General features: G+C 41.7%; 2 protein-coding genes across 5 annotated transcripts in view; both read right to left on the minus strand.

The window, feature by feature from the left end:
• The window catches only part of chd9 (chromodomain helicase DNA binding protein 9), a 142,808-nt gene extending 137,171 nt beyond the window's left edge, over positions 1 to 5,637 (minus strand). For all 3 annotated transcript variants that reach the window (XM_056279213.1, XM_056279214.1, XM_056279212.1), the window contains exons 1-2: positions 5,551 to 5,637; positions 1 to 1,383 (exon numbers count right to left, since the gene is read on the minus strand). The exon at positions 1 to 1,383 is cut by the window's left edge and continues 293 nt beyond it. In XM_056279213.1, coding sequence (XP_056135188.1) covers positions 1 to 1,276 — 1,276 coding nt within the window. In that variant the 5' untranslated portion in view covers positions 1,277 to 1,383; positions 5,551 to 5,637. The remainder of the gene's footprint in view (positions 1,384 to 5,550) is intronic.
• A 577-nt stretch (positions 5,638 to 6,214) lies between these two features.
• Positions 6,215 to 16,600, minus strand: aktip (akt interacting protein). Of its 2 annotated transcripts, none has more exons than XM_056278655.1 (10): positions 16,463 to 16,600; positions 15,650 to 15,780; positions 12,802 to 13,010; positions 12,549 to 12,613; positions 12,097 to 12,197; positions 11,713 to 11,801; positions 10,216 to 10,314; positions 7,932 to 8,039; positions 7,717 to 7,777; positions 6,215 to 7,514 (listed from the first exon to the last, which is right to left on the minus strand). In XM_056278655.1, the coding sequence occupies exons 2-10, from the start codon at positions 15,695 to 15,697 to the stop codon at positions 7,407 to 7,409; spliced, it is 888 nt and encodes a 295-aa protein (XP_056134630.1). In that variant the 5' UTR covers positions 15,698 to 15,780; positions 16,463 to 16,600; the 3' UTR covers positions 6,215 to 7,406. The 2 variants fall into 2 exon arrangements, with proteins under 2 accessions (XP_056134630.1, XP_056134629.1); XM_056278654.1 differs by having other exon boundaries at positions 12,802 to 13,013.
• Positions 16,601 to 18,880: the final 2,280 nt, after the last annotated feature.

The following is an 18,880-nucleotide window of genomic DNA, read 5'->3' on the forward strand; positions in this document are numbered from 1 at the left end:
GGTAACAGTTCAAAGTTGGACTAAACATCTCTGATGAACTGTAGCTCCCCTGGGTCTGTTCGGAACAGTGCAATGTCCGGAAAGGGCAGTCCTCAGCCTGGTTAGCCGAGACCTGAGTTTGCTGCTGACCCATTACTTGTGTAGATGAAAATTCACATCCAGTCCCTGAGAGATCAGACACTGAGGAAGAGAGGGAACCAGTAGTGCTGGGTCCAGAGACTGAGGGTAAAGACTGTTGACCAAGACTGGGTATGTCTGGCTCTCCAGGGTAAGCGGGGTACTGAGAAGGTTGGTAGGCAGTGGCAGAGCTGACCGAGCATGCAGGAAGGCTATGAGCCACGGGTGACGACTGAATGGAAAAGGACAGGCTTTGGTCTTCTGGTCCTGGTCCAGGGAAGGCTTGACCTCCCCTGGGTAGTTGGTAGCCACTCTGCTGTTGCTGCTGCTGGAGTGCAGTCCCAGCCAAGGAGACATGCTGGGTCTCCAAATAAGACTTACTAGGCAGAGCTCCAGATGTGGGTACAGCCCTAGGATGGAACCTTGCTCCTCCTATAGTGAGCTGATGTTGGACCTGCTGTTGACTATGGTGAACATGTTGTTGACTCTGAAGATGACCTCCCTGGTGAAAGGGGAAGTTGTGATGCTGTTGCTGCAGGCGGAGAGCTTGAGTGTTAATTTGTTGATGCTGGTTTATCAGCTGTTGATGATGGCCTTGTTGCTGCTGATGCTGTAGGTGCTGCATCCTCTGTTGCTGCTGATGACATGGGTGGGGTTGATGTTGCTGTGTTTGTTGTTGTCTAAGATGAAGCTGCTGGTTGTGCAGTTGCTGCTGATGTTGTTGAGACAAAGGGTGGTACATATTGCCATTCTGGTCTTGACTGCCCCATACTGGACTGCTGCTGTTACAGAACAGCCCATTGGACTGAGGAGCTTGGCTCATGGAGACACTGTGATACTGGCCATGTTGCTGTGCAATCATGCCACCACCTGTGCCCCCAGTGCCAGGAAAGGCCTGTCCCAAAGGGTTATGTGTCTTAATAGCTGTGTAGTGGCTCATCTGCGGTCTGTAAGCAGGCATGGCTTGTTGGGAGGATGCGGATGAGGCTGGAACAACCATTCCCTGGTTCTTCCCTGGGCCCAGGGACTCCACTTGGAGGGGCTCAAAGTCGGTGCCAAGATTCAGCTCATCCACGAGTGATGGTCCAGGGGCAAAGCTTTCCTCATCCAGCTCCGCTAGCCCTCCAACAAAAAGGTTGGGGTCGTCAAAGAAATCCATGGTGGAGCCTGAGGCGTCAAAGGTGCCTTTGGAATTCCACAGAATCCAAGCTGGTGCTGAGGAGCGTCACAGTCTATAGAACTATTGTATGTCCATTATACTGATGCCTGTACAGAGAGAGAGAGAAAAAAAAATCAGGTTGAAAAAAAAAAAAGAAACAATGGCAGAAATGCAGTATGTGTTGTTACTCAATAACACATGGTTTAATTCAACATTGGTTCATAGTTTCTAATAAAGACAACAGCATGAAGAGAAGGGACAGTGTGCATATGCATGTGTGTGTGTGTCACCCAACGCTTCATGGCCTTATCTAGAATTTGGCAAAGTCTTTCTCCACCAAATAGTATTGTGAAGCCAGTCAGTTAAATAACGAATATCACCGTTTGTTAAATTAATGGATTGTAGGTCTTCACTAGATAGCAAGTCCAGCAAGAGTCAACAGAGACTTCTGACTAGGTAATAGCTACTTCTATAAAAGGTTGGGAATACATTTGACACACTTGGTTATCCATCATCCGTGGCTTTCACATGTGTAGTAAAGCAGCTGATGCAAACCAACTGCCAGCCACCAGCCAGGTGCCTCTTCCTGTTCAAAGACCTCCTGATCCACCCCAGCACTAAAGCCGCCTGTACTGCAAAATGTGTGGGAGGTGGAGACAGCTGATAGCATTTAGGCAGTCAGGGACAGAGGCAGATGAGGTTATCATGTACATGTATGCACACTTTTTTGTGCAATCTTAGATCAACAGAAGCCGATGAGACAATATTTGGGCCAATCATATGTAGCGTAACCACACACACAGGGGCAAAAACACAGACCCGCTTCTCCACTGGTGTTTAGTGGCAAGTGAAGAGTTAGTGATACTACTGAGGAGAGGGGGACCACATAATCGGGGGTCTACAATTTTAGACATAAAACACGGATCAACCCAATTCTTTTAACCATGTTTTAATGTCAAGACCTCTTGGAAAGCACACTTTCTAAACTGAGCCACATGATCATCTTTAGGGGAAACCCCTGTACAAGCTACGTATACCACCACCATGCAGCAATGTAAAGTTCAGTGGCATTTTGAACTTTTTCTTCTATATGTGGCACAGGTTGGATTTCTTTTTTTTAACCACAGATCACAAAATGAGAGAATGGGAGAAATCCATTGATGAGCACTTGCACATCAAGCAAAGTGGCTAATTCTTCTCGGAAAATCTCATCTGTCAATTAGAGCTACAGGACGCAATGCCAAAATGAAGTCCAACTCAGTAAAATGACAGATACAAGAGAAAGCATAAAGAACCAGAACTTTTAACAGCTTAAAGGGCAATGCATTTAATATATGCATATGTGGAAGGTACTGTTCAGTTGTTTTTTTTTTCAGAACTACAGTAGCACTTAATTTTGTTGTGCATCACGCTGAGACTGCCCTTGTCAATGTATGTTGCATTCATATTTCCGAATGCGTGGTATTGTAATTTTTTCTTTAGAAAATATCATATACCACCTACAGCTTTTTGGCTGATGGAGGGAAAATAAGTCATAGCATTACAGCATTTGAGACATGTTTGAATGTTTTTTTCAACAGGGTTTTTGAATGCCATTATTTCAGAAGCAAACCTGTAGATTGGACAGCTCAATTAGTAGAACACAATAAATCAATCTGAAAAATGCGATCCACTTCATCCTTAGGTGGATCATAAGAGTGGGTACTCCCTGGAAGACAGAGCCCAAACTCACAGGACACAACAGATCACAGAATAGTTTGATGACCTATGAAAATATCAAATACGTGAATGCCATGGCCAACTTGGTCATCAAAATCCTGATTCAACTGACTACAAACATGAGATGGAAAAACAATTTTATTTGTTACATAAAAAGGATTACCCTGCACCAGGGGGTGGGCAATCTTACCCAGAAAGGGCCAGTGTGGGTGATGGTTTTTGTTCCAATCAAGCAGTTACACATCTGATCCCACTAATAAATCAGTAGAGTCTTCGCTGAGGAACTTGATTGGGAGACACAGGTGTGTAATTGCTTGGTCGGAACAAAAACCCTCACCTACACTAGCCCTTTCTGGATAAGATTGTCCACACCTATCCCACACCCTTTCAACAGAGCTTCAGGTGTGAGCAAAATATCTGCCAAAGCACATTTGTATCTATTCCACCAGCTGGTGATGGCATCATGTCCTTAGTAACTCATCATGTTGTACCCCCTTTTATAATGGCCATTGCCTCCAACTTCAGCTCTTAAGTGCAAATGAAAAGGAGGAGAACCCCATGGCCAGACCCTTTTATACAGTGTGGTGCCAATTGTGTTGAAAGGTACGTCTTTTTTTCCCCAAAGTATCTGTCTTTTTTCAATCTACTTACATCTCAATCAGCAGTCACCGACAGGGACAACATGCAGATTATGGGGTAATTTTATCTTCATTCACAAATCCCTTGAGGTATACCTTTGACAATGCCACTTGATAGCCAGTAACAGTAGACAATATTGGACTATGCTGATAAATCTGATTATTAAATGATTCAAAGATGCAAAATGTTTAAAGCCTTACCCAGAATGTGACCAAGCACTATTCACAAATTGTTAACAGTAGAAACTGTCTCGACAAAGCTGGATGTCACAATTTAAGAGCATTTGGGTTCCGACTCAGATCCTGATACAAGTCTGAAAACCACACGGCGCACATCTGAAACGCTCTCGCGCTCTCTCTCTCTCCTCAAACTTGCACAACGCATTCAAATACGCAGATTCAACAGGTACCACGATACTCTGCACGAAGCCATTCCTGCTTTAGTTGGGGCTGCGCGTCCTACAGCTGCAGGTTTACAGCACTCCCTTCAACTCTTTTCTTTACCGTCTTGATTATTTGGGCCATCTTACAGCTGGCCTGACATGAACCCCACTTGTCCATGCTTTAGCTTTCCTGGGTGTACAAATACACAAGCTTCATCCGGACAAATTATCTAGCAACGTGGGAAACAAAAAAAACAACAAAAAAAGACACACGCACACACACAATAAGCTATTTTTTAGCAACCATAAACAGACAGCACAACTCACTAACTTGGTGGTAACGAGTCAAAGCAGCTTAGCTTGTTGGCTAATATATAGTTAGCTAGCAGCGACCGCTAACGCTAACCTATGGCCCCTCAAGCTGCCCAATAAGTCCACGGCGTCGACTCCCAGCTGTTGTCTTTGACGTCGTGATAAATACATTAAAAACTCCGCGATAATATACAAACACACCAGGTGGTTTTGCCCGAAGTGGGCAGTCACCCCCCCCCATCCCATCCCATCCCATCCCATCCCATCCCAGGTCAGACGTCTTTAACAAATGGCCACTTCCTCTCTTCGCCGACCTCACCTCGGCGAAGTCAGCATCCTTCATCACCTTCTTCTCACAGTAATGGCCTCGGCTCTCGCGGGGAGGGCCAGCGTCACTTGTTAAGGCGGCGGGCCGGCGAGGTGATGCGCTCCCTGTAGAGAAATGAACTGTTCGCGAACTAGAAACGAGAAGAACACACGTGGTTCGGGTTTAGACCCACGCGTTTCAGCTCAGCACCTCCAAAAACGCACAAAATGTGTTCCCAGAACCACCACTCGATCGGGGCCACAACATTCAAACAGAGTCGTGACTCTTCTTCGTCTCTACTGTCTCCGCTCTCCGGCGGAGGGGGGCAGGGGCGACGAGAGCGGAGGTGGATGGGATGGCGAGGTCCGTTGCCGATGACGACTCAACTAGGTGTTTGTGGCATAACTTTCGCTTTCGTGCGAAGAGTCGGACATTTGTAGCTCGTAACAACCCCGCGTCAAGATCTCTTCAAGTCGGTGTGGAGCGATGCTGGCCGGTTCCCCTTCCATTTACCGTCCGTTTGACTGTGCTGGTCGCTGTCAGTTCAGGACCACCATAACGAACCGCACGGTACTTTTAACGCTCCCCCCCCCACCCCCACCCCCACACCCACCCACACACACACACACACACTTAATCCACGGACAGCGTAAAAACACAGCGAACTCCAGAGAAACTACAGCGACAGACGCGTCCGTGCTGGTCTGTGTGGTGTGCGATAACTGATCTTAATGACTTCGGCTAATTAAAAGAGTTCTCGCTTCCCTCGCTCAGTCGGCGAAGCAGTGTCATCGCACAGCTGAGCCGAGCGGAGCGCCAGGGACGGTCAGGATGACAGCTGCCATGGTGAAACGCTATCGACAAGAGTCCATGTGTCTCTTAAAAGCCCCGGGGGAGAAAAGTGTCGCTACTTACCCAAACGAAACCGATAACCGCGACAACAAACGTCAAACGACAGAGGGATATAATCCGCCAAGTTACGGCTCGAGTTGGACTCCTGCGGGCGACCACGGCACAGCGGCTCTACCGCTGTTGCTGACGTGACGACGATAACACTACATTTGCATATTACTTACAAGCTATCCGATTGGACCACCGAGGACATGGCTACGGTTTCATCCCGCCGCGTTAGGACTCGGACAGCCGCCTTCTAAACGTTATTCTGAGTGTGGCGCCGTCTCCGGACAGCCCTTCAAGTTAACGAATAAACCACAGATTGAATGGAAAGGGTCAATGTTGACAGAGTGCACAAGATGGCCGCGCCCGGACGACAGCCAATCGGGCGAGGTTTTACATCCGCGCTTGAAGCTTGGCTCTCTCCGACACAGTGGATAGGAGTGGAATAAGGCTCTTCACTGTGAACACATGGTGCCCCCTGGTGGGCGATGATCATCAGCGACGGGGCAGCCAGTAGGTCGCAACGACCAAATTGTTATTTGAACCAATGTCAAGACGTTTTATTCATTTTGTGTGCGATATATTAAGTGCGTGCGTGCGAATGCACGCGTACGAGTTCCCATCTACCATTTGTACAACCTAAGGTCGATCTGACCCATCCAAACTAAAGAAGGCAATGTGCAAGTTTTGGAAAACTTTATTTGTTTTCAAAGAAAAGCTCTCCATTCTCACATTGCCTTAACAGCATTATCATTCACAATTCACAAACCAGAGAATTGAGTGACTAGTTCCATGCTGAAGGAAGAGTGGGGCGGTGACGTCACACTTGTTTACCGATTCTACAGCATGTGAAGCATAAGAGATTTAGTGTTTACCTCATTTCACAGCAGCTATAAAATAGAGCCAATGAGTTTGCACCGTAGTAACTAACCTTATGACCGTCAACACAGCAAAAGCATTCTCTTGTTGAACATTGTTCACAACTTCAAATGCAATACTGCATAAGTTTAAAACTATTTGAAAATATGCATACATTTGTATTTGGACTGAACAATGTGTTAAAATACATTTTGTGGAACACTAGAAAACCTCAATATTTAACTAAGCATTTACTTTGTTTCCACAGACCTGTATGGGAACCTTATTAACTTAAATTTGACTTCTACAAGAAAAGATCTTGTAAAGTCAAGTGAAAGATGTGAGGAAAGAAGTCTTTATCTAGACAATCCAAATTAGCAGCAAATATGTCTACTGAACTCAAAACTCTGCACCGCATCCATTATTTACACATCAAACTTTAAAAATCAATTTGGGGTAAATTAAATTCAAAAACGAAAATGGAGAACAAAAAAAAACTTGCTTAATTTAGCATCTTATTAAAAACTGTACTTGCCTGCTTTGCATGATATATATTATAAACAATTTGAAACAATAGTTTACAGTTAAAACAAAAAAAAATCTAGCCATTATCTAATATGAAAAGGATTAAGACCACCAACCGTTATGGGACTAGAAACATTCAAAGTTCAAATAATAAACTGTCAAGCCCATTTCAACAAGTGGTATACATTACAGGTGCCACCATTTAGCACCCTAAAACCAAAATATAGTTCTTTGATTGCACTGCAGCCTAGTGTTGCCAAGACATCCAGTTTACACTGTCAATTTACATATAATACAAACTTATTTTCCTTACACTAAAGCTGTTTGAGCAGGTGCCTATAATGCTTTTAAAGCCAAGCAAAACGAAGAGTTGCTATGAAGTCCACTCAACTGTTTCAATGTTCTAGTCACATGAACAGTTAAGGCAAGTCCGTGGCATGAAATCCTGCTCTGAGTCTCCCTCTAGTGGATCTTCATGTGGCAGTACAGGCTCAGCTCTGGGGAGCGTTGTCATCTTTGCTGAAGGGCTGTGTTGATCCAGGCCTCACCCAAGACAGACCCAACACCTGCATTCCCTTGTGGTGATCCTCAGGCCGTCTCTAGGGTGACAAAGGCAAATTACCAGTCATGTCATGGGAGCATGTGATGTCACGTGGTGTGACTAATCAAAGCCTTCTGGGAAATGAGGCCTAGAGGAGCCTGACTTTCAGACCATATTCACGCGCTTCTCATACTTAAACGCCAACAACTTACATAATAACAAACTTAAGCTTGTTAAACACTGGTTCTGTAAAAACGTACTTTATATGTGAACATCCGCTGCTTTGCTTCATCGTGAACAGCTGGGTTCCATGGAGAAAAGCTATGAAAGAACAGAGATGTGTGAGACAGAGTGAAAGAGGAAATAAGTAGCACTTTCTCCCTGCGGTTACATCACACACATACAGAGCGTGTTTTGTTTGTCTCTTCATGGGGTGACAGATCTGGAATGTCAAGATTGGGGAATGTTCACCAACCTTATTGCATAGGGATCATCTATTTTAGGCTGGTCAAAAAGATGACTGTTGCATAGTTTCACACTATCCACCACCTTGCTTTTAAACAACTGCACATCCCTCTCATACCTGAGGTAAAACAAAAACAAATCTGGGTTAAAGACACTTGACTAGAGATGTCAAGTGACTGAAGTATTTAGAAAGCGGCAATCCAGAATACACAGCCACACAAGTGTCCATAATTAAGAAATTTAATAATTCCTCTTGCGAAACTGACCAAAAAAAAAAAACATCCTAAGCCAATATGTAAAACCTAAATGATCTGCTCTGCGACATTGTTGGTGCCTAATTATGACTAAGTCACATATTCTCAATTAGAAAATAGTGGCGCTTGAAAGTTTGTGAACCCTTTAGAATTTTCTATATTTCTGCATAAATATGACCTAAAACATCATCATATTTTCACACAAGTCCTAAAAGTAGGTTAAGAGAACCCAGTTAAACAAATGAGACAAAAATATTATACTTGGTCATTTATTTATGGAGGAAAATGATCCAATATTATATATCTGTGAGTGGCAAAAGCATATGAACCTTTGCTTTCAGTATCTGGTGTCCCCCCCCCCGCCCCTCCCTCCTCCTTGTGCAGCAATAACTGCGACTAAACGTTTCTGGTAACTGTTGATCAGTCCTGCACATCGGCTTAGAGAAATGTTAGCCCATTCCTCCGTACAGAACAGTTTCAACTCTGGGATGTTGTTGGGTTTCCTCACATGAACAGCTCACTTCAGGTCCTTCCACAACATTTCGATTGGACTAAGGTCAGAACTCTGACTTGGCCATTCCAAAAAATTAACTTTATTCTTCTTTAACAATTCTTTGGTTGAACGACTTGTGTGCTTAGAGTCGTTGTCTTGCTACATGACCCACGTTCTCTTGAGATTCAGTTCACGGACAGATGCCCTGACATTTTCCTTAAGAATTCACTGGTATAATTCAGAATTCATTGTGTTCCATCAATTACGGCAAGCCGGCCTGGCCCAGATGCAGCAAAACAGGCCCAAACCATGACACTATCACCACCATGTTTCACAAATGGAATAAGGTTCTTATGCTGGAATGCAGTGTTTTCCTTTCTCCAAACATAACGGTTCTCATTTAAACCAAAAAGTTCTATTTTGGTCTCATCCATCCACAAAACATTTTTCCAATAGCCTTCTGGCTTGTCCGTGTAATCTTGAGCAAACTGCAGAGGGGCAGCAATGTTCTTTTTGGAGAGCAGTGGCTTTCTCCTTGCAACCCTGCCATGCACACCATAGTTGTTCAGTGTTTCTTCATACAATTTGTAATTCCATTATAATTCTGTTTATCCTCTTTCAATGTTGTATTCTGTAAATTGTGTAAACACAACATCCATTGCACATTGTCAGTCTTGGGAGAGAGATCCCTCCTCTGTTGCTCTCCCTGAGGTTTCCTCCTAATTTTTCTCCCTGTTAAAGGTTTTTTTTTTGGTTTTTTTTTTTTTTTTTTAGGGCGTTGTTCCTTATCCGATGAGAGGGTCTAAGGACAGGATGTTGTGTTGCTGTTAAACCCATTGAGGCAAATCTGTAATTTGTGATATTGGGCTATACAAATAAAATTGACTGGACTTCTCCTGATGGACTCATGAACATTAACCAATGTGAGAGAGGCCTTTAGTTACTTAGAAGTTACCCTGGGTTCCTTTGTGACCTGGCCGACTATTACACGCCTTGCTCTTGGAGTGATCTTTGATGGTAGACCACTCCTGGGGTAACAATGGTCTTGAATTTCCTCCTTTTGTACACAATCTGTCTGACTGTGGATTGGTGGAGACCAAACTCTTTAGAGATGGTTTTATAACCTTTTTCAGCCTGATGAGCATCAACAACACTTTTTCTGAGGTCCTCAGAAAGCTCCTTTGCTCATGTCATGATACACTTCCACAAATATGTGTTGTGAAGATCAGACTTTGATAGATCCCTGTTCTTTAAATAAAACAGAGTACCCACTCACACCTGACTCCAATTTCACCTTCAAATACTTTTGCCACTCAGATATGTAATATTGGATCATTTTCCTCAATAAATAAATGACCAAGTATAATATTTTTGTCTTATGTGTTTAATTGGGTTCTCTTTATCTACTTTTAGGACTTGTGTGAAAATCTGATGTTTTAGGTCACATTTATGCAGAACTATAGAAAATTCTAAAGGGTTCACAAACTTTCAATCACCACTAAATGTACATCACTTTTTCTTTTTTTTAGGGGGGGGGGGGGTCTCACAGTACAGCCGCCTCTGGGTTGAGTGGTTCCATGGTGTTGATTTTGTAGAAAACTGTGCGTGCATACATAAGGACCTGCCAGATGTGATTGTGGTTCCGTCTGCAAGGCAACACAAGGAGAAGACTGCATCAAAAGTTATAGCTGCTACCACAAAATTGGGGTGAATGAAGAAAAAAAATTGACCTTAAATTAAGAAGCTCCAAACCTTTTCAGTCTGTACTTTCCAAAAATAAAGATGCACCAACTCAAAACACTTGTTGCAGGCATAACTGCACAGAATAGTGAACCAAACTATGACTGTTACTTTCTTTTTCAGGCTATTTAATTCAATTAATGCAACTACAACCTGTCCAAAAAAACAAACACAAACTAAAACATAAACAGGGCAATACATGTATTTCTCCAAGCCCCATAAATCTTTCACAACTCAAAAGGATAAAAAAAAATTCATCCAAAAGAGAAGAAACGGGAATCCGTGCCCAGGCAAATATCCATTATTGGCTGGAGCGTAAAAGTTCCAATCACCAGCATTGAAGACTGGAGAATGAAGAACAGATGAACCTTCATCAGTGAACACTGATGAAGACATGGGCATTTGCACTTACACTCTCTTGTTAAGTCACATGTTGGTAGCACTTTTTTGTTGAGCAACACATTTTATTATGGAATAAATTTTGAACTTCGACCCTTGGTTTTTCCTCTTCTTCATTCTCCTTCATTTTTGAACCAAACTATGACTGTGTGCATGACATTGTATGCCGGCAATTCAAAATTATGCCAGAGATGCCTGTTGGATCTCGACCCCAAAGCAAAAAATACTGCCTTGACAAACATGAGATTAATCAGCATTTCAAAGTAAGAGACTGAAAACTGGGATTGCGTTCAAACTGATAAGTCCTTGAGTATAAAATAAATAAAATATGGTAAGGTTTCCAGAAAACTGGTTAGAGTAGTCCTTACAAATACAAATTTGTTTTTGATTTCCCCCCCCCCTCATTTTCATTAAAAGGCAGTTCCAATGCAGCTGGGGCTTTGATGTGACCATCACAAAGACTCCCCTGTTCCTGCAATATGCTAGGCAGAGCAACAGCTGACTGATACACGTGGACTAAGTGCAAGGCTGTACCTAACCGAGCAAACAGCCTGAGACAAGCAAGACCTGGCTGGAACGGTGGCAAGCCTCCCTGGAATAACTGTAGGTCTTCCGTTTTACTATTTTCTGCAGCAACATAACAGACCACGCTTAGCAAGTGTAATTGTAACATGCTGTATACCAAGCGTAGTGGTTAACCTAAAGTCCTTTTGAAAGTGAACAACATGTATTTCATGTTAACACAGGCAAAGTATCAATATCAACCAATGTGGGCTTATGTACACTGTGAGCAACTAAGGGGTTGTCACAATGGATTCTAATGAAAATGAAGGCTTTTCCTTTTACAGAACTAAATGAGGGGAATACAAAAGGCAATGATTCAAGCATTAAAGTAGAAAACAAACCTCCATTTGGTGAAGGCTCTCCTGACATCAAGTTCTCCAGACACAGGGTCCACAAGAGGGTGGAAAACAGGAATATCAAACACAACTCTCTGAAATTAAGCATAGGAAAACAATGTTTTCTGATTAAGCATCCGTCACTTTTTTCCCCTTTGACCAAAAATATTTTTTGTCATTTGTTTATGAAAACTGCAACATTTCCATGACCAGTTTTCAACATTGTTGTTAGCCTGAATCCTATATGTGGTAGCCTATAAGTTGTATTTGGTTATTTCTTTGAAAAAGATAACTGCCTGGCCTTGCCCCCCAGATCAATGAACTGTCTGTCAAGTGTTTCTTTCTTTTATACAGGGTGAGAAGACTTCTTCAAGTTGGTAGTGTACTCACTGGGCACTCTCCATCAGGGTAGTTATCAGGAATATACACAGTAAATTTGAAGACTCCATCCTGGTACAAGCCATGTCTGATGAATATGACGCCAAACCACACTGAAAACAGACACCTACTTGAAGATCTTTGTCTGGCATCATCATTTGGACCTCAAATACAGTCATTGCAAGCCATACTATATACACAGTAAACAACATGTTGTATAAGAAAAGATTCATGGTCTCAAACACACATAATGCTTCTGAGAAAAAAAGCACTATTCACATTACTGTTAAAGTTCTTATTACAGCATGGTGAGTTGCTTAATCACTTTGGTCTACAATATATTTTGAGGGGCAGAATCAGGGATTTTTGAATTAAAAAAATTAATGCATAGCATTTTGAAATGAGATCATTCATACATAGTTTACAGAAAAGTTCATAGCACAGAAAAAGGCAAACATCCTTACTTAGTGCTGACTTGTACGATGGCTGTACATAAATTCCTGGGAGCTTCTGCTTGATCACTAGAGTGCTGCATATTAGACATGTCACAAAGCAAAATTAGATCAAAGCAGAGGAGAAAATGTATTTCATCATTTTCAATTCCTATCAGCCAATCTACCCCAGCACACACACACACACACACACAAAAAGAAAAATAAATAATGACAATAAATGTGTCCTTTTAAAAGGTTGGTTCTGACCCTAGGCAGTACTTACAACTCAGCCAGTAGTGAGTACTCCAGGTAGAAGGGGCCATAAGAAGCATGTGTGCCATTGGCTGACTGGGCCAATGTGGCTGTTGAGGCAGGCTTGGTGATGGGGGCTGCATTACTAGGAATTGCAGGAAGCTGCTTCTTGCCAAACGGCGGCCGGGCAGGACTGGCTCTCTGCTCTTCTGGTCCACCCTGTTCCTCACTGTCAGATCTCTGCTGTATAGCATAAGGTATAGATACAAGCGTTTCAGAAAAGTAAACATGGCCAGCTGTTAGAGTAATAAAGATGTCTCTTTTGAAAATAAAAATTAAAACAGGACATAAAAATTTGAATGAGAAAGTTGAACAGAAGCATTGTCAGACACCCTGGGTAAAGCGAGCTACCGTTTGCAAGTCATTATGCAAGGCTGCCTAGGGCAGTGACCATATGCTGTGACCAACCTCTCAGGTTTAATTGCCAGTCTGTAAGCTGTTTTCCGGCTCCTAAGGGTTAGACTCCAGACAAGAGCACCCTAAAGTAGTGTTCCTGTCAATCTTACTGGAGTTGTTGGAGACGAGCAGAGCAGAGCAGCACACACCAACAGGGAGGCCAGAAAACGACAATGTGTGTCCACCAATGACTAATGCAGCTATGGCAGGAATGCCTGCTGAGCTCAGTGTGTTAATGCAATCTAGCACTACGTGGTTATGGAACCGAGGCTTGGTTATAGTATGCTATGTTTTCTCATTTTTCATATATCATCCCAATTCTTGCCTGCTTTCATTGGCTTCCAGTAAAACACAGAATTGATTTCAAATTTTATTAATTACGTACAAGGCCTTGCATGGCCTGCCCCCAGCATATACAGCAGAGTTGTTAAGCCCCTATTCTAGCTGTCAGCCACCCAGATCATCTGATTTAGGCCTTTTATCTGTTCCCCGTTCTTATTTTAAATCCAGTAGTGGCCGTGCGTTTGCAGCTCTTAAACTTTGGAACAGCCATCCTCATTCCATCACATCTGCTGAATCTGTGGTTTGTTTTAAGTGGCTGCTGAAAACTAATTTCTATAGGTTAGCCTTTATAAATACTCTGTTTGCCTTTAGTTGTTTATTTTGGTAGTGTGCTTTCATTTTTGTCTATGTATCATGCATATATTTATGTATGCGTGTATGTATGTATGTATACTTGTATTTGTATGTGTGCATTTTATCCTACGTGAAGCACTTTGTAATTGATTTAAAAGTGCTATACAAATATTACTATTATCATTATGTCCTTGTGAAAAGGCCGAGCAGGAGTGCTATTACTCCCCTACAAGGTACACAGCATTTGTTTGTGCCCAGCTCCATCTGCATTCTAGAAGTTGAGAGCAGATGCCTCCTTATGTCCTACCCGATTAGAGGGAGTCACTGTCACTAAAAAAACACACCAGTAATCTGGGAAGGGAGCCCAGCAAACTCTAAACCAAATTCTCACACAGCAAGAAATTTCAAGTATTTTTCCCCCCCAAAACAGCTAGGACAAGTTGCTTCAACTGTGTATTTAAAATTCTACCCATTCCAATTAAGCTTTCTGAGGACTCGGGAAAGGGTGATGGCAGAACTTGAAATAAAGCAAACTAGTGAATTTCCCCGAGACAAGGACAAGTTACTTCTCCCTACTCAAGAGTTCATGCTTGTTTATTTGCTGAGAATGGAAAAAGGGTAAGACTACTCAAGGCATTTGCCACTACCTGGTGGATACCTCGGGAGAGGAATAGGCTATGGGAGTAAACCTCTACAGAAAATCGTCTACAGTGCTGTTGTTTTTCTTGCCCTTTTGTATCTGTTTAAATGGGGAGTACTGATGGCATCGTGTGTGGCTGCCATTTCTCCTTCCCCCCTTCCCATCCACCCCTGTATGTTTGTGTCATGTTTATCTGTCATCTTGTTTCACCCCGTTTATGTAAAGCAACTTCGAGTGTTAGAAAAGCGCTATAGAAGTTTAATTTATTATTATTATTAAGTGTGGTTAAACAGTACAATTGTACAACAGCAAAGGCCAAAAATGGATACAGGGGGGCACTTGTGATTTGAGCATCATGCAATTTCAGCTCACCAACACTCCTTGGAAATTCAAGACAATTGTAAACAAATGCAAAAGTGTAAGTTTAGGTGTCGTGGTATAGAATAGAGGTACCCAAAACAAAAACCACATGAGGCCAGTGTGGAGTCCAAAGGGCTCAGAAATAGGGAAATTAGCCAGCACAACTGAAAAATGAATGACATTGCTCATTGTTCAGTCACTAAGTTTTGACTGTTAAATGCAGATAGCATTTTGCCACAGAGGTCTGGTATATGTGCCATGCTATAGATGACCATGTTCCTTCTCTGACAATATACAAACCACTTCACTGGTTTATTCCAACATGGATGTCAATGCTAACAAACATCTTACTGACTAAACCCTTTTTCTGAAATCCAAATCGGCATACAATCCACCAAGCAGCACTTGTTATATCAACTCAACAAAATGTCAATTTTTTTTAAAAATTGATTCACATTGCTTGCTACCACCCTAAGTATAGTTTTCTATAAGAAAATAATGGGTGAAACGGTTATCAAGTTAGATATTGTTATCTAAATTCAAGTGTTGAACAACAATGAAGTCAAGTATTTGTATTTACTCCCCAACTGTCATTGGCTATTCTCACCAGTGGACCAATAATGTGGAGATATTCAATCTAAGTAAGGCATGTGCAATATGTTTATCGACATGGAAGGCAACATCGCACTACTGGAATTTGAAGTTTGATGTGATATTGCCCCAGAGAAAGAAACACTTTTCGCAGCCAACACCATCAGGTAATTTAGCGCATTGCGTGGAACTATACCTTACGACTAGTATTGGTAGACATGCTCCAGAATGGGTTCAAGTTCATTACTCATCGAGGTTGGAGTTAGTGTCTCCCTGTCTTTGTGAAGATCCCACGAGATATGCCCTTTGTGCCATCCACTGGAATCACTAGAAGGAGAATTTTAAAATTAAATCATGTATATTTTTCCACAGACACACTAACTGATGAGTAAATTGGCTAAATGCGGCTAGCTGTCAGCTGAGTGTTTAGTTAATAAGTAGTGTTAAAACTAGGTGTACACCTCATAAAGCTTTAAAGGGGGGGCTCATAAATGTTAGCCTGTGTTATGCTAACCGTTTAACGTAATGGATCTATCGGTATTTCCCCTAGAAGTTCCTAAGTCAACATCCGGTGAGGCAGCACGCACACGCTTTCTATTTTCTTTTAAGATTATTACAAATGAAACGCCACCTGCTACAGGTTTCAAACAATATGGACTGGACGACGAACCAACGCTATCGTGTTACTCGACTCAGACTTTGTCAAAACCGGTTAGCAAACAATGTCAAATAGCTAGGAGCTTGACAACGCTAGCAAACCTGAAATCAACCTGACGGGCACATCTGTAATAAAGGAACACAGTTTCCACCATGTCACTGAGGTTTAGAGCCTAGTTAGCATGCTTCAGGCTAAGTTTACTAGCTAACTAACCCAAGCTAGTAGCTTAATGTTACCTAACGCTTGCGTTAGCCTAGCAAGCAGCCTTTTGCTCTGCTAACAACTCGACTAGCTGCATCCTTTGACGTCTGTCCTTTAAACTTGACGAACGGAAAGCTTGGGTCAACTCACCGTTTTTGACAGTGACCTAAAAAAAAACTTTGGCGGAGAACTCAACTTGCATTTCCACAGGATTTGTTTTTTCCTTAAACTGCTCGGCGTTTAGCACCCCTTTAACTGTCAGCCGGCTAAGAAAGAACGTTAGCTAAATAATTTGACAGCCAGAAAACGGAAATCAATCTAACTTGCTTAATGGGTGGGTCCAGTCGATAAATGAAGGACTCTCATTGGTTGGCTGGCAAAGCTTCTTGAAGTCGATTCGCTAACTTGCAGACACGTGAAAAAGAAAACAGGTTTTACTGCTGCCGCAGAAAGTTGCTCACCTGTGCAGATCTGGCCAATGGCTCGCCCGGTTTAGCAGTCAACCAAAACAAGACAAAACAATGCAAACAATAGAAAAAGGTTTGCTGTGAAAAATATTGGAATTTATACAAACGATAGAAAAAGTTTTGCTGTGAAAAATTACTGGGATTTTGTGAATTCTGAAAACTGTTAATCACCTATGTGCAATGATAAAGCATGACGTCTTTCTACAAGAATGTTACAATCAATTGGCTGAATTAAATCACATGTTCAGTGCAAAGCATGAACGCCCAGTCCTGCTTCTGGTGGATATCTATCAAATTGGCAATAATAGATAAAAATAAAAAAAGGTAGATGTGTTTCATCTAAAGGCTGAAGCCTATTTCACCACAATTACAGTGTCCACATAATCAATTATATACTCCCATATGGGCAATGTAGAATATTTAGTTCATATTGGGACTGAGGGAGAAAACCAGAGAAAACCCCAGCAAAAAACAGGAGAAACACAAATACTCCACATGACAATTACAAATTCAATGTACTAGAATTACAGTAAAACTCTGTATCTAACATATAACCATCCACAATTTTAGAAAACCTTCAAAGTTCACCTTAACCTGTTACAAGCATTACATATGTCCTTATCTATGTTGATTGTCTGTGAGATTTTGAATTATTTTTAAAATGTGACTGGCCACTTTTACAGGAACAAATTGTCCTGACATCATGTGACCTGTTAACCCTGCATACCAGCTAAATTAAGTGCTGAGGTCCTTGCCCCCCCCCCACACACACACACACACAGTTAAAGTCATTTTTCACAACTGGTGGCCACAAATACTGTGGGAGAAGCCTGTCTACAGAGTTTAGCCTGGGTAAATCTGTATTATCTTAAAATCAAATCTGCCTTTGCACTTGGATAAAGTCAAGATGTTAGGTGCATCACCTGTTAGGCCATACATACTATGTCCTGCCACCCATCAGCAAAGTGCCTGTCTCTCAGGCTTTTAACTGACTCAATTAAATCAGAAAATACCACAAGTGAAAAGACTGCCACCCTTCTAAGAAAACTCTATCCCCAACAGGCAATGACCTTCTCTTCATTTGTTAAAGTGATTTTTTCTTCTTCTTCATCATCATGCTACTACTACTAATAATAATGATAATAATATGAATAATAATAATAATAGAGCAGAATAAGCGGTTCGGAGAATGAATGAATGAATGAATGAATGAATGAATGAATGAATGAATGAATGAATGAATGAATGAATGAATGAATGAATGAATGATAGCAGTTGTACCAATATATCTTTTCCACTGTGTCCCCCAAATATGCCATATTAATCCTCTGAGTTTGAACTTTTTTTTTTATTGTTGTGCACACGTTATCCAACTCATAACCCCAACATTTGACTGCCTGTTTAAATACAGCTACATCACTATTGCTTTTGTTATGTTATAGTTTTACTCATTTGGAACAAAACCAGACAGTAAATCACCCTAAATATATTCTAAGGCACATTTAATCTGCAAAATAAGTAAAAACCATGGACCTATCACCTCAATTGCACTTATTTTTCCTGTCTCAGTGTGCCATACAGCTGAAGGCCCCTGAGACGAGCTAAATCCAAACCATTTGTGTCACACATTTCTCAGGTTTTGACCACGGTTCATTGCCAGTTCATTCTGTTGATTGATTGATTTCCTAACAATTACCCCTAATTATTATTCTTGGTGAAAAAGAAAAAAAAACTAATTTAATGCATGAGTGATTGCATTAATTGGAAGAAATGACATTGTCCAAGTTTGAGAGTAAATACAAATTATTGACTTCATTATTGTTATCTGATTGTATATTGTCCCAAGTACACTTCACTGACAAAAGTAATTAGTGTCCTGTTTCTTTATTGGGGCAGCCAGCGATGCAAGGTCATCATCACACTCTGTCACATACAAATCAAAGACCACCTCAAAACAAATAAGTTTATGACTGCTTTTGTCTTCATTGACATTGAGAAAGTCTGTCAGACACAAACAAGGGTGTGAATATACTTACTGCTGCTGTTGTAATTTTTTTTTTTTGTCTTTGCCAGTGTTTCCTGGTCTCATCAACTATCATGA

Source organism: Lampris incognitus, chromosome 4 (assembly GCF_029633865.1).
Source record: "Lampris incognitus isolate fLamInc1 chromosome 4, fLamInc1.hap2, whole genome shotgun sequence".
Classification (NCBI taxonomy): Eukaryota; Metazoa; Chordata; class Actinopteri; order Lampriformes; family Lampridae; genus Lampris; species Lampris incognitus.

Bases quoted from the DNA above. Each gene is read 5' to 3' on its own strand.
- aktip (XM_056278654.1), bottom strand. From the start codon at position 15,697: ATGAACTTGAACCCATTCTGGAGCATGTCTACCAATACTAGTCGTAAG. The intron at 13,014-15,649 runs GTATAGTTCCAC...TATGCTATACAG, and splicing joins CTACCAATACTAGTCGTAAG to CAGAGATCTGACAGTGAGGA. The intron at 8,040-10,215 runs GTGAGACCCCCC...GTTTTACCTCAG, and splicing joins AACCCAGAGGCGGCTGTACT to GTATGAGAGGGATGTGCAGT.